Raw genomic sequence first — 14,648 nt, forward strand, 5'->3', positions numbered from 1 at the left:
GTGTACACGTTAATGTAAAAAAGACCCAAGTTATAATGAAAAACATGATTTGACATGTGAATAAAGGTAAAACTAAGGCTGTCACAATCTGTACAAATAAATAGCCAGGGACAGAAACAGCACCAACTTCAAAAACCAAACCAACGTCACAAATACAAACAAATTTACTAACAAACATTTCAAATCATGACTTTGAAAACAAACGACCTAATGTATACACCTGTTATCAGTATGATCAAGGAAATTTTCGACAACTTCCAAAACATAACATAAAATGTTATATTATAACAATCAAATCATCACATGATCAGTTCATTAACAACACAATGCCAATAAACATTCAAAATGATGAGCTGTCAAATAACAAAAATAGAAAACAAAAACATGCCATATTCAAAATATCTACCTCTAAAGAGACATTTGGTAGAAACACACAAACCTCAAAAATCCTCCAAAATCCCCCAAACCCCACAGCTACTGTCCATGTGCTATGAACACCAAACAGCTTGTTGTCCAATGCATATGACATCTACTACTTCCACAAACCAAGATGAAGGCCAAGTACACACAACAAGCAAGCCACCCCAAGTTGACCCGACAGTCTCGCCTTCATTTTAGGGCTTTCTTATTATAATCAGTGACAGGTGTTTCTCGCTTGGCCCAGTCACTCACCGCCTCTGTGACCCCAGTTTATGTGTGATGGAATGAACAAAGAGACACCAGTCAGCTTTCAAAAGAACCACAGCTATAGCATTGGTTACTAGCTGTCGGCTGGAAATTCCCCTACTATGCTTGTTGAATCTCGGCAACAGAGACCAATGATCAACCCAATTCTTATTGATTGGCCATACCTTGAGTTATATTTCACCCACTCTAAAATGCTTAGATTCTAGGATGGGCAGTGGCTTTGCTTTTATATCATTTCTGGATAAAACACTGGCTTCACTTTAAGTACAGTGCATCATTTCCCAAGTAAAGAGAGTTCTGTTTGTATTGGCCTCATTAGATAAGTCAGCCGAGAGACATTTTATACCACTGACATCAAGCACATGGTAAATCAACAGGTTTCAAAAGCAAACATCTATGCATACATTTTACACCTTAGTAACCGAACAGCAGCAAAGCATGTTATTACAAACCACTGAATATTTTCTCATTCTAAAACATACCAAAAACATCCAAGATGAAACCTTTTATAACAGGTCCCTATTTTCAACAATAGGACCTAAAGCTTCAGATACTATAACAGAATCCCATGGAAAAGCATTTATCAAAATAGAAAATGTCCTGCTGCATAGAAGATAGGAACATTTTGGGAGCAACAGAGACTGACAAACACTAAACACTTAGCTGTCATTCAATGTCTGCATGTCTGAAATCCTATCCTTGCCCAATATTAAGCATGGCCTCCTAACTCATCACTCACTTTCAGCATACATCACCATAAAAAATGACAAGGAGCACTGATATTCACTTGCAAATGTCATTCCTTCTGCAAACACATGGTTTCCAACAACCAACTCACTCTGGTTGAATAAACACCCTTAGAAGTTCAAAACGTCATCTTAGCTTGTTCAGGGAAGACCTTTTTCTTTTATCTTTGTCATATGAATACACCAAACATGCACATATTTACATCCACAAATGAAACAAAATCACATTCTTCTTCATCACCATGTGTATCCATCCATCCACGCTCATACCCACGACAACTTTCAAACAGAGCCTGTAAGTTGTCAAGAGGTAACACAAAAGCAGATTCCAGATTCAACAAACCCAGAAAACATTTCAATTTCAAAATCTACATCCTACCTACCCTTCAAGCAAGAATCCAACTAACAGACTACAGTGAGATTTTCCTTCCAGTCTTCCACGTTGTTCCTACTAGTCGAGTGAGTGGCAAGCTATGTAATTAGGTGCAAGTGCCATTAGCAGTATTTGTGTTGATAAGCCCCGTCCAGATGAGCTCAGCAGTCACAGAAGCAACTCTCTCCATTGTCTGCTCCAGCATCCGTCATGCTCTATGGCCTGGTGATGATCCACACCAAACAATACCACTCTCCAGTCAAGCTGGCTTAGGACACACCAATTGCACTAAAAGTTGTTGGGCGAGATTGGGGTGTGGGATTAGTGTTAACTAGCCATAGTAAATTGGTGTTTTAGGCCAGCCAATTAGGGAGTATAGTGAACTGTTGTTTCAAGTCCTTTTGCCAATTTTCAAATCTTGAACATATTTTCTCCCTCCCCGACATACTTCAAATTCACTGGTGAGGATGTTCTGGAGCATTTTAATTAATTATAAGACCTTCAGGAAGTACTGACTACCTGTGGAGTTAATTGTCTTCTTCTTTCTTGTTACTACGTGGTAACACTGTTGATTGATTTAGTCCTTGCATCTTTTAACCTAAGACTTTGTCCGAGACTTTAGCCACTGCTCCAAACTCACATTTTTCAATTTGGTCTTGTGAGCTTAGGCAATAACAGTCAATAACATACTAACACTAAAATCTGACAAAGATGCTGTAAGCAATGCACAGACTAGTTGTCTCAAAACTTTTAGTACAGAGTGTAATATTTCCCATTTTAACATTCACATACATAAACACGAGCTTTTTACTTTCCCGAGTAGGTGTAAAATACATGCAACCCATTATATATCACTCATCTAAAGATACAGATATAGAATGAGATTGTTATGTTATGATTCTTAAAGTTTTATTCCAATAAATATTTTCTTTAATTCTAAATTAAATCTGAAATATCAGTGTACAATTCGATGACTATCCAGAGGATTTTGACAAGAGTTAGTGGAGCCATACAATCAATGTGAAGAAAACATATACATGTAACTTCAAACACTTTCTCACAATGTACCTATGTTCTTAACGAGAATCAATGATTTGATTACTTGTGTGGACTTTGTGTATACTGTCCAGACATGTAACAGAAGAAAATTGTGAAACGTGATGGAAGATTATGAAATGATGCTAAAACACAAAACAAATGTAAATGAAAATAATCCTGTATCTTTGTGATCTTGCATTTTGAAATTATACACACATATGAAAGCATGTGATGTGTATAACACGGAACAAATGATACAAACTGTTTGGGATCACTTGATATAGCTAGCACTGTAAAGTGCAATTTTGTGATACATATTGTGGAAAGAATAATGCTCAAGTTACTAACATAACCATAATACTGTGCCCCCTTTATTGTTTAACCTGAGCAACTATAAAGAATAAGCACAGACAGTCCTAAGCCTCGTTTAGCCATTTATCAATACAGGTTTTTCAAAGAAACATGCATGTGACTTTTCCATAAATGCTAACAAATTAAGCCAGTCAGCACTGGTCGTTTTAATGCAGAAACCTCCGTTTTCACGAAAAAAAATAATAATAAAAACATTCACAAAATATTTTTTGTGCATGTTTTGGATACACAGATTCTGACCTATTTTATTTTAAAAAGTATCTCTAAACAGCAACATATAAAACAAATACATATCCCACACCACAATGAACTATCACATATCCTACTTCTGATTTTAAAATTAGGTTTTCTAAGACTGATAATAAAAACATGTAAAACAATTATTATGTCTGCAAACTACAATGAGAGCATAATGTACACATTGCAAAACTACTCTTTCATAGGTCCATGAAACAGTTAATGCCTTCACACTAGCCTAAGGACCAATGGCCCCTGTTCCTCCCAAATGCCCAGTCTTAACAATGCAGAGGCCCTATTTCCCTGTTTTGGGTGACTGGCCCCTTGTAAACATTCCCTGCTTATCAACACAGGTTGGTCTCATCCACACACACTAGATCAGGTTCTTTGTGTGAGATGATTTATACAGGACAATAAAGCTGGATCCAGCCTGGGACCAACCATAACCTGATGTAACTGGTGTGGTCAACAGTTCATCCACAACTGGATCTGACAAACAAACTTCCAATGCCCCATCATCCTGTTTGAAGAAAAGGGGCTGTCTGTGTAATACATTCTTTCAAATCTTTGTTTGAATGTTCTGGAATCCTAACTTTTCAGCTAAGCCAACTGTTATTGGTGATGAAAAAACGATGGTTGTCTTTCAGAACCTTTTCACTTGATTAACATTTTACAACCGTACAGGTTTGTCCATTAACCAACCATGGATGAGTAATTACTTGGAAAAGCAAGTGACCACTGGTCTAGCACAAGATGACCCATTCTTAAGGTGTCCCTCTGGAGGAGAAGAAGTGTTCAGATGGGCCTTATTTCTGAGACTGAATACATACTGCATAAATGAGTTGTCTTGAATTGGGGAATTTAATTCAGACTGCATTATCAGTTGTGTCAAATCTGTGATAACTCAAGTAAACAAGTTTCATTCAGCTTCAACACAACAGTATTTGACAGTAAATCATTGATGGCAATGCTATATCACAACAAATTTAACACATATCAACTGTAGTAACTCACTGCCACCGAAACTTTTACAATAAAACAGTTTTCAATAAATTCCAACTTGTGCTATCAAGGACCTTGTAATCTCTAAAAGCTGATGTATATTCATGGTTTTACCTCTAATCATAAGCACAGAGCTGGTGGGGACCCCAATTATTACTTCTAGGGGTCCTTGCAGGCTATGCAAGGTGCTGGAAAGTAACAATTAGGAGAACTGTATGTTTCGATAACTCTTACAGCCTGGAATGAATCACAGATCATATGGACTGGTGGGAGAAATAATGCACGGAACTGCCCTGAAAGAAACAACCAAACTCTGAGTAAAGTGACAGATGTGTTGTGGGTACAAATAATAATATTTCGTATCCCTCTAGACAGTGAATTGTGTTTCTGCATGTTATTCTCTACATTTGTGAGTACTGGATGCACACTTGCACGTTGTGTAAAGCCATGCACAATATTTTCAATGAAAAGATAACCAAGTCAGAACTGTCAAACTTCAAAACTCCAAATTTAACACTGCACTGAGAGAGTTCACAGTTTGTGGAGGCAATCCTTTGCTCCTTGACTCTGTTCAAGGGCAATAGTCTGTAGTCACGAATGTCTGTTCAAATAGATTACATTCTCCTAATCCGGGGACTCATATTTCATCCATAAACCAGACTCATTAGCTAACTGACAATGCAGAAGTAATGGCAGCCTCTAATTAAATAGATTTGTCTGACAAAGACTGTTCTTGCCCTGGTAATATGGACACATCTGATTGTGACACATGTAACAAGTTCAACCACAAAAGAAAAACTTGTTATTCAATACAGGCTGTAGTGCTATACGTTTCATCTGGAAACAATAACTCTAAGCTTTCAAAAGCTTGTTGCTGAAAGAACCAAAGCCTATGTCCACTACACCAGCGGCAGCTCATAAAGTGTAAGAACAGAATAAAATATAATGTTCTTGAACAAACATTAGTTCTCAAGTGATGCCTTCAGCATAGCTGGCTCCTTGACAATCAGGGCACCCTAGATGGCAACCTGGGTAGGTTGTTTAGTCTAATACCATTCCAGTTTTGTGAAATTCTTCCATTTTTTTCTGCTTCATTGGGAACTTTGTGAGGAATTTGTGCATGGGCAAGAGAAAGTCGCTATCTGGTCAAAAGCAAAATTAACCTGTGCTTGACAGCTAACCAACACAAACGAGGAATCAATAAAGACTGACCACTGAAACCTGTTTTACCGGAACACTGCGGGCCTATTCTTTCCTTGACCCTTAGTGGATTGTTTTCATTCTGAAAGTTACTGCCAGTGTATTGTGAATCACGAACAATCTCAAATGCATGCTGTTGTCAGATGAAAGGTTGTACTGATGTGATCTATCATCTCATGATCTGATGTCCACTGATCTGTGCAGCAGTATTGAGCACTATGGCCTGATTTTAATGAGACAGGAATTACAAATAACTTCACTTCATAAACACTTTAGCCCAGCAAGCATAGTCAGTCAAAACATGCAGGAAGTAAAGTTCAGTTTAGTTACTGTTCAGAATGGCCGAGTCAGCAACTTTCAACAAATGTCAGCTTACTAGACAGTCCAATAGTCAGTTGTAAAATACAGGAAGCTCAGTTCAGTTTAGTAATTGGTCAAACTGGACAAGACAGCAGTTTTCAACATTTGTCACTTCACAAGACTGTTGTCATTTATCACTGAGAAAGACTAACTGAATTTTATGGTCAGGCTTGTTGGTTGTCGCATTCAGTTAACCATTAACCGAGTTAACATGGTGAGGTGACCTAAATAATCACCTTGAATGAAAACATGCATTTTTCCAAAGGATGGTACACAGACTTCATATTTATAGCACAACCAAGCTCTTAGCTGACACTTGCCTGACAAATAGCTGGCAGCGATCACATGTCAAGTACAGTGGTGTGCTATGTACACAATCTTCACATTATAGTTCATGTTTTCTCAATCAAACCATTAGTAAATCTTTGTGAATGACCATGACTTGACACAACTTAAATGACTTTCCAAACGTAAGCATTTCACAGTTTTACAAATGTACAAGTTTTCTAAATACAGCATGGAAGTCACATAACTCATGCTATTACAGGTCCATAGACCTCATACCTTCTAAGACAGCATCAGTCCTAACAGTGGTTTTAGCTTAACATACAAAACTAGGAGTTTTGAAAAACCTTCATGGAATCATGAACGTCCTGTAAAATAATGACATGGTTTTGTATTCAGCTCTGAAAGATTAAAAAATTACCTAACTGCAGGACCTTTACATTTCTTATCAAGAATTTAGAAAAATGAATACACCGTGCCTCCCTCAAGTGCAGTTCTAAGTTATCACATCGTGTCGCAGGGAAATACTGGGTTTTATCAATCCCGAGTAAGGTTGAATTCCCTGAGCAGGCATACAACCTTACTCGGAACTGATAAAACCCAGTATTTCCCTGAGACATGATGTGATAGCGCATTTATCTAGCAGAATGCTTTCACTGAATCAAAAGAAAACAATAAGCATCAAATCTACCTGTTTTTACTTATGTGAGATGCCACGGTTCATGTTTCCTTGCTGACATGTTGATACCAGCTGATCGACTGACCTCACATCCTGAATATCTCCAGGGTATACGTTCCAATATGTCTCCATTATACCCTGGACACATCTATGGGAAGGCCCGATAAATTTGTTACCTCCCTTGGTTTGCTTTTTATCCAATCAGGAGTCAACATGGGGAAGTTGAGTGAAGCAATCACAACTCAAGTTTGCTTTTCAAATTATCTAACCGATTAACCTTGGCAACGGAAACCATGCAGAGGTTCTCTGAAAGAGGTAGGGGTTCTTGCACATATTTTTTTAAAGATTCAGACCTATTAATTTGATTGTATATCTGAAACCTTCGCAGCTACGATCGCCATCTTTGTTGACACTGGCAAGCTCGGTTGTAACGGCAGCCTATTTGACTGGTTATGGTGAAAATGCAGAGCGAGCAAAGGGGCCTGTAGATGCATCCAGGGTTTAGTGGAGACTCATTGGAATGTATACCCTGGATATATCAAGGATGTTGACATCCGTGCAGCATACATAACTAAAAGCTTGGAGGTGCATGCTTTTTCCATTTCGCATGGTCACTGAGGTGAGGATATGACTTTTGCACTCCTTTCTGATTTTAGCAAAGTCACGTGAACCAATCAAAACTGGACATTCTTACATGAGGCTGGATAATAACTTTTGTGTGTTTGTCCTCAGTGCAAAAAACCTTGTGAGAGATGTCCCTTAATTTCTGATACTGTACACTCCAACAAGAAATACTAAACAGTACTGAAATTCATAGTCAACGGTTAAACGCAGGTGTAGCCTTGTGGTTGAAGTGTTCATTTGTCATGTCATGTTTGTCATGGGTTTGATTCCCCATATGGGCCAAATGTGTGAAGCTTATTTCTGGCATCCCTGGCCATGATATTGCTTGAATACTGCTAAAAGCAGCGTAAAACTGTTCTCAACTAGCACACATAGTGAAGAGTTTGGTGTCAAAACTATGTTATGTACAATTACAAATGTAGATGTCATGCTGTTACAAGGCCACTGCAATTAATCTCAGCAACCATACCTTAATTTCTAAAACTCAAAGTACCATGTCACTGAACAGCAAACAAGAGTCATCAGAAGATGACATATCCCCCTGGCCCACGCATATTTGATAGGACAAATCATCTTAAATAGTTACTTAATGTTTTTCTAGACTAAGTTTGAGTTGTTTCCATGGAAATAATGAAAAATAAATGCCATATATCTGTAAACTTCAAAAGGCGCCACTTCAAGATCTGTCTCATATATCTGCCGAGATGTGTTGAAAGATATTAAATGGTTTTCGTGTTGTGGCACCACTTTGGGGTCTGCCCTAAATATCTACCAAGTTTTGCAGAAAAATATTAAACTGTTTTTGAGTTCTGCTCCGGAAATGAAGCCCAACCCTCCATGTTGAGACTAAGTCTGAATTGTTTCCATGAAACTGGAAGAAATTACAAGAGTTATCAGAAGATGGATGGACAGACGAGACGTCGACCATATCCCACCGCATTACATGCCTGAGAGATAAAAAGTAAGGTTCTTTCACTTTTATAACAATATTCCATCACACATTACACCCATATGGGGAACTGAACCTTTGTCCTTGCTGTGACAAGTGAACTACCCACATAGCCACATGGCCTTAAATGAAATATACACTCATAACATAATATATTAAAAATGAAAGAAGTCAATGAGTTGACTTAACTTCAATACTATATAGATAAGGCAGGTAACAAAAAAATGCAGTAACTAGACAACTATCTTTAAAACGTTCACATAGTAGAGGTCACCATTTCATAAGCAGTGCTACAAAACAGCATGGTTTAAAATGACAAATTCCTCAGACTTATTGCTGATTTCATCACAGTATTTTCTGATGAAGACTTCTGTTTTCTCTGCCATTCAGTTCTGTGAACATGCATAAGTGAACTTATTATTGAAATCATTGACATAACATTTGTGTCAAAAGTCACAAAGTGAAAGTTGAAGAATTTCAAATTTGTGTCAACCTGGCCTTACTTGTTCATACAACAGCAGTCTCTAGAAACAGGTGATACCTCTCACTGTCAGCTATATTTACCATACAACATCACAAATCCCCTGCACTAAGAATAGCATGTCATGCTACATTGGGCTTGACATCAAGTAAGTGTGAGTACTTCAAGAAAATTATGTCTCTATTGTGCTAGAAAGCTATGTCTAACAAAAAGATGACACAGGCAGCTGACCATATGGTTCAACTTTGATTAATTTTTGGACCAGAGTGCAACCTGGTTTTGTTGGATGCAATGGGTTTTTCAAATCATCATCCATATGGTGCAAGTTCAATCAAGTACCTAAAAATTGTGCTCAGTTTGTATGGTCTGTATCCAAAATCAAACAAGAGTCATCAGATGACATATCCCTCCGTCCCCAACATATTTGATAGGACAAATCATTTGATGTTTTATAGATTAAGTTTGAATTGCTTACATGGAAATCATGAAAAATATAAATGCTGAAAATATAAAGTTTTGCTGAAAGATATTAAATAGTTTTCAAGTTGTGCTCCGGAAACGAAACCCATCCCTACATTTTGAGATTAAGTCAGAATCATTTCCATGGAAACCCAGAAAATGATATATCACCAGAATCTGCAAATAGCAAAAGTCACCACTTTGGGGTCTGCCCCACACACCTGCCAAGTTTTGCAGAAAGATATTGAGAAGTTTTTGAGTTCTGTTCCAAAAATGAAACACACCTCTCACTTTTGAGACTAAGTCCGAAATGTGTCCATGGAACCCAAGAATATAATAAATCACAAAAAAAAACTATAAACACCAAAGGCACCACTTAAAGTTCTGATTGATATATCTACGAAGTTTGCATAAAAATATTGAACGTTTTTTGAGTTCTGCTCCAGAAACAAAGCCAACATCACCATTAGACTAACACCAAAATGTTGCATGGAAAAACAAAAATAAAATTAAAAATGCCAAAAGTCTGTAAATAGAGAAAGGCACAACAATAGGTTCAGATTATTATAGCTATAAGTTTTGGTCGAAAAATATTGAAAGGTTTTTGAGTCATGCCACGGAAACTAAATGATTACAGACGGACGAGGTGTTGACTATATAGTAATAAACACAACGCCCCTATCGGAAGCAATGTTGGTAATATTCAAAATATGCTCAGCCATCTCCGGAGACTTCTCAGCTCTGTTCCGCGATTTGTGGCTTGCATGCGGAAACTCACATCAAAACATGGTTTCAGTGGAAGGAGCACCCGTCTCAGTGAGTTTTGTTTTCAGTTCCTCTAATTTCATTTTCATAATTATCCATCTTTGACCACCCCTGTTGAATGCATTTAGGTATGAGGTGTTGTTGGGACCATAGATTTTTTTTGTAGGAAAAGATCAACACTAAAAGTGTCATAAGTCATGCCCCTGGAGGTTGTTTATATCTTAACATCAGATTACGAACATGCACATTACATTTTTTTCACAAACGTGTTTGGAAATTGTTAAAATTTGTCCACTGCACTTCATAGGAGGAATAATTTTGGCCCATAGACTTCTTCATGAATTTTTATATGGAGTGTTATGGACTATTTAGAAATTTAGATCCAGACCAAAACAGTCGTTTCAATGATCAAGCCCACATAGCAAAATGACAACAAATAACTGAAATACAAATGTTTTCCATGTTTAATGTTTGTTATTCACCAAATAGATAACATTATTTGTTCCTCCACTTATTGTGAGAATGAAAAACACCAAAAAATAAGGGGTTACAACATGCCATGGCTTCCAGGTTCAGATGTAAACAGATTTGTAATGCGCCTTAATCACACGCTTAAATGTCTTAAAGTCTGTGATCATCTGAAAGTTCTGAAGCCTATTCCACTGAGTGGGACCCGCCTTGCTGAAACTTTTTGTCACCAAATTGACAAATTTGACAAATTGTCTGTGTCCTTGGAACTGTCAGTTGAAGTGATGCTGAAGACCTCAAAAGATCTGGCTGGTTCATACTTGCGGATAAGGTCCTCAAGATATGATGGAGCATCCCTGAGTGTATGTACTCAATGGGCTACTGAACTGGAATTGATTATGATTTCAAAGTTGCATCCCACACGGTCTTGCACACTTCCTTGACAGTGTTTGCGCAGTCAAAAAGTCTGGTTCTATCACAAATCATGATTTTCCTGTGAGCCTCTGACAGGTGCAACAACACAGTGCGACCTTGACCTTCATTCAAGGTCGCCAGCAAGGATCCTTAAAACTAATAATTAGTGGTCCCCACCCCCTCCTCCCCAAACCCCAAACGAGTGAAAACATTTAATTGTAAACTGAGAATTTTGTTTTTTTAGATTAAGTTCTAAGAAGATAGAAAATATATCATGAAATGTTACAAAGTATGATTGGGGTAACGCAGACCATAGTGCATGTTCTACAAACAAGGAGTTTTACATTGAAACAACCTGTATGAAGCAGAAAGAAATCACAAATACCCAATCAAATTTTGAGATCGCTGATATCAGAACCATCATACACAGACAGACAGACAGACAGACAGACAGACATGTTCTTGCATCACAATACAATTTTTTAGCAGATACATAACCCAACTCTAAAACTGTATCTCATTTGCATAGATATAGGCTCAAAATATTGATCTCTATTGCCTGGTCCAGACCAGCTACAAAGACAGATTTCCGCTGACTGCACTGTTTAAAACATATGAATGTTTCAAGGATCTGAACTTCAAACAATTCTTTCCTGTGACAAAAAAGTGAAACTATTCATGATGAATTTCCTGCATATATTTCTAAAAAGTGTGTCAGTGACCTCCATCGTTTGTTGTTAGCAGTAAATGCTTCTAAGCCGATGCTGTTGTTTTATTCTTACTGTATCAAAAATTCTATCATTTTAGCTACAATAACAGTAATGATATTTTTCAGGACATTATCATTTGCAGGAGCCGTTGGGCAGTTAATGAAGGACGTTGAGCTTCTGATAAATGCCCTGAAAAATGATAATGCCCTGAAAATTAGAGTTACCCTTATAATACTACATGCCAGTCCACTATACAGACACCTCAGCAGAGCAAAGATCGGTAGTGAATAGGGATGGGTGATAATACACCCTTTGAACTTCAGAATATGATACATTGAAGTATATTTTTCGTGAACTGGATACAATCGGCTGTGTCTGTGACAATGATCAGTATTTTACTAGATGTAGTCAAAAATATTGTAATAACATTTGTATTACCTTTATATTATTATACATTAATAGATTTATGTTTATTGGTCATATAATTACATTTGCTTGACTTTCAAACCAAATAAAAAAACAAAACAAAAAAGAATTAGTACCAGCACTCATTGTTTGGATAACAAACCAAATGGCGTATGCCACTGCAGACACTTTTCTCTAGTTTTAAAATTTAAATCAAACTCTTCAATTCAGAAACATTTTCAAAAGATATCTTCTACAATCAATTCTCAGTTCTGACAGTGACCAGAGGCATTGGTTCAAAAGGAAAGAAACAGTCATTTCATTACCGTTAACTTTGTGTTGCAATTTCACAACAAAATGCAATACATATTGCAATCAGTCTTCGTAAACTTAGTCTCAGTGTATTTGAGTCTAACAAAACCTAGTAAAAGGTTGTGTCAGGTAACCTTTGAGCGACCAATGTGCACTTTTGTGATTTGGTAAGCTGTGTTCTGATTGGTCAATCTCAAAAGTTACCTGACGTGACCTCCCATAAGGTTTTGTTAAGACTCAGTGGTGGAGTGTAACGAAAAGTACTGAGGATAAGTTTACTTAGACTGATATTGCAATATGCCAACACATATCAATTCAAAATTTTTGACAATGCACAACCCTGGTACTGAACTTAACATAGCATATATGGTGCACACCCTGAGTTGTCTAATGGGAAATATCAGTTTAAACTGCTTCTCTTCATAAGGTACTATTGAAAAACTATCACAACAGTGAATGTAGCCTAAAAAGGCAATCCTAATTACAAAATTAAGAATGGAATTCTGTGGTGAAATATTGAGAAACAGCATTGCTGGCTTCCCATTACACCAAATTCACTTCCAAAATGCCTTGTAACTTCTGAGCAGATGATGATGCAAAACTGTAATCCATAAATTCCAAGAATTTCCAAGACCCATTTGGAAGAAGTCTAGACAGAGTAATGACTTCTGTCAAGACATGTAACAAACATCACAGGCATTAACTGAAATACTCCACAAAACCATAAAGACCATAAAGATAAATAAGACAGATTTTCAACAATGTCAGTACCTGCTTTAGTTTTCATTGCTGACATTGGCAAATCAGAAGACACAATACAACCTGAACCATTTACCAGTCTAAATGTGTTAACACTATCAATTCTCAAGCCTGAATTTCTACTATCTGTTAAGACACCTACAAAACAACAAAAACTATAAACCCATGCATTTCGTAAGAGGCTTCTAATGGGATTGGGTGCTCAAACTCACTGACTTGGTTGATGCATGTCATCATATCCCCACTGTTTAGATGGAAGACCTTCGTCATATAGCTGTAACTTAGTTCAGCTCCATGTTTAACAAAATCAAAACTATAAATAAGATGGGCTAGGAGGCTAGTACGATATTGGTGAGCAGACATTAAAACAGTGATGATTTTGTGAATTTACATCATGAATTAAGGTACATAGTGGCAACTTTCAACAGAAACAGCAGATCTGTTCTAAGGCATTTCTCATCATCGGGCATTCTGGATTATCCAGTGTGTCACATCTGCATTGTTTTATAATGACACCCTGGACCTATTTACTTCAGCATAAACATGTACAGATCAGTATCAACTAACTTTGCTTTATACTGACAACAAAAGTACAACTGCAGAGTTGGATAGTAACTGCATCCTACAGGAATCAAACAGATTTGCATCCGGCAGCTATCAAATAAATGAGTCTGTATGACACCTTTTGGGGTTGGCATTACTATTGGTGTAACTTAAATAATGTCCTGGTCAAAGGTACACTATCTACCTCTTTAGCATAGCTCTCCAAGCCTGTATCCTTGTAGAACTTTGTAAGATCATCCTTGAGCTCCAGACTTCCTGATTTGGTTGGAGTGACTGCAGTTAGTTTCACTGGACTGGCTTGACCTACCAACACAGCATAAACATGAACAGATGAAAGAAATGGGGTGGGAAAATGCTAGCATATCAGAATCGCACCATTTCACTGTCATTACACATTGTCTTTACTTTGCTTCTTCTTTAAAAACAGATTAAAAATGGGAGACAGTAGTGCCTAGTGACCAGTTATTGCTGCGTACGGGTTACTGCCAACACCTTGATGTAGTGCTTGAGCTTGACTTGTACTTCAGTAGTATTTCACACACTGACACATCACATAAGCAATAAGCTACGAGAGTAAAAATCCAGTTATCAGGTCAAGTGAAACAGCAAGCTGTTGGCATTAACTGGTCGCTTGCCACTATAGTTTTGTTATGTAAAAATATGCCTTCCAAATCCCCTCTGGCCTCCAATTTTGAATTTTTACTGGCTTACTTTATAGAACTTTGCTGACTCTAGATTCTATATACACAGGATGAAAAC

General features: G+C 37.4%; 1 protein-coding gene across 1 annotated transcript in view; it reads right to left on the reverse strand.

Moving 5' to 3' along the window:
* The window catches only part of LOC137281442 (transcription factor Dp-1-like), a 31,100-nt gene that overhangs the window by 15,243 nt on the left and 1,209 nt on the right, over window positions 1–14,648 (reverse strand). The window contains exon 2 of the mRNA XM_067812670.1: window positions 14,074–14,192. Coding sequence (XP_067668771.1) covers window positions 14,074–14,192 — 119 coding nt within the window. The remainder of the gene's footprint in view (window positions 1–14,073; window positions 14,193–14,648) is intronic.

Source organism: Haliotis asinina, chromosome 4 (assembly GCF_037392515.1).
Source record: "Haliotis asinina isolate JCU_RB_2024 chromosome 4, JCU_Hal_asi_v2, whole genome shotgun sequence".
In the NCBI taxonomy this organism is placed as follows: Eukaryota; Metazoa; Mollusca; class Gastropoda; order Lepetellida; family Haliotidae; genus Haliotis; species Haliotis asinina.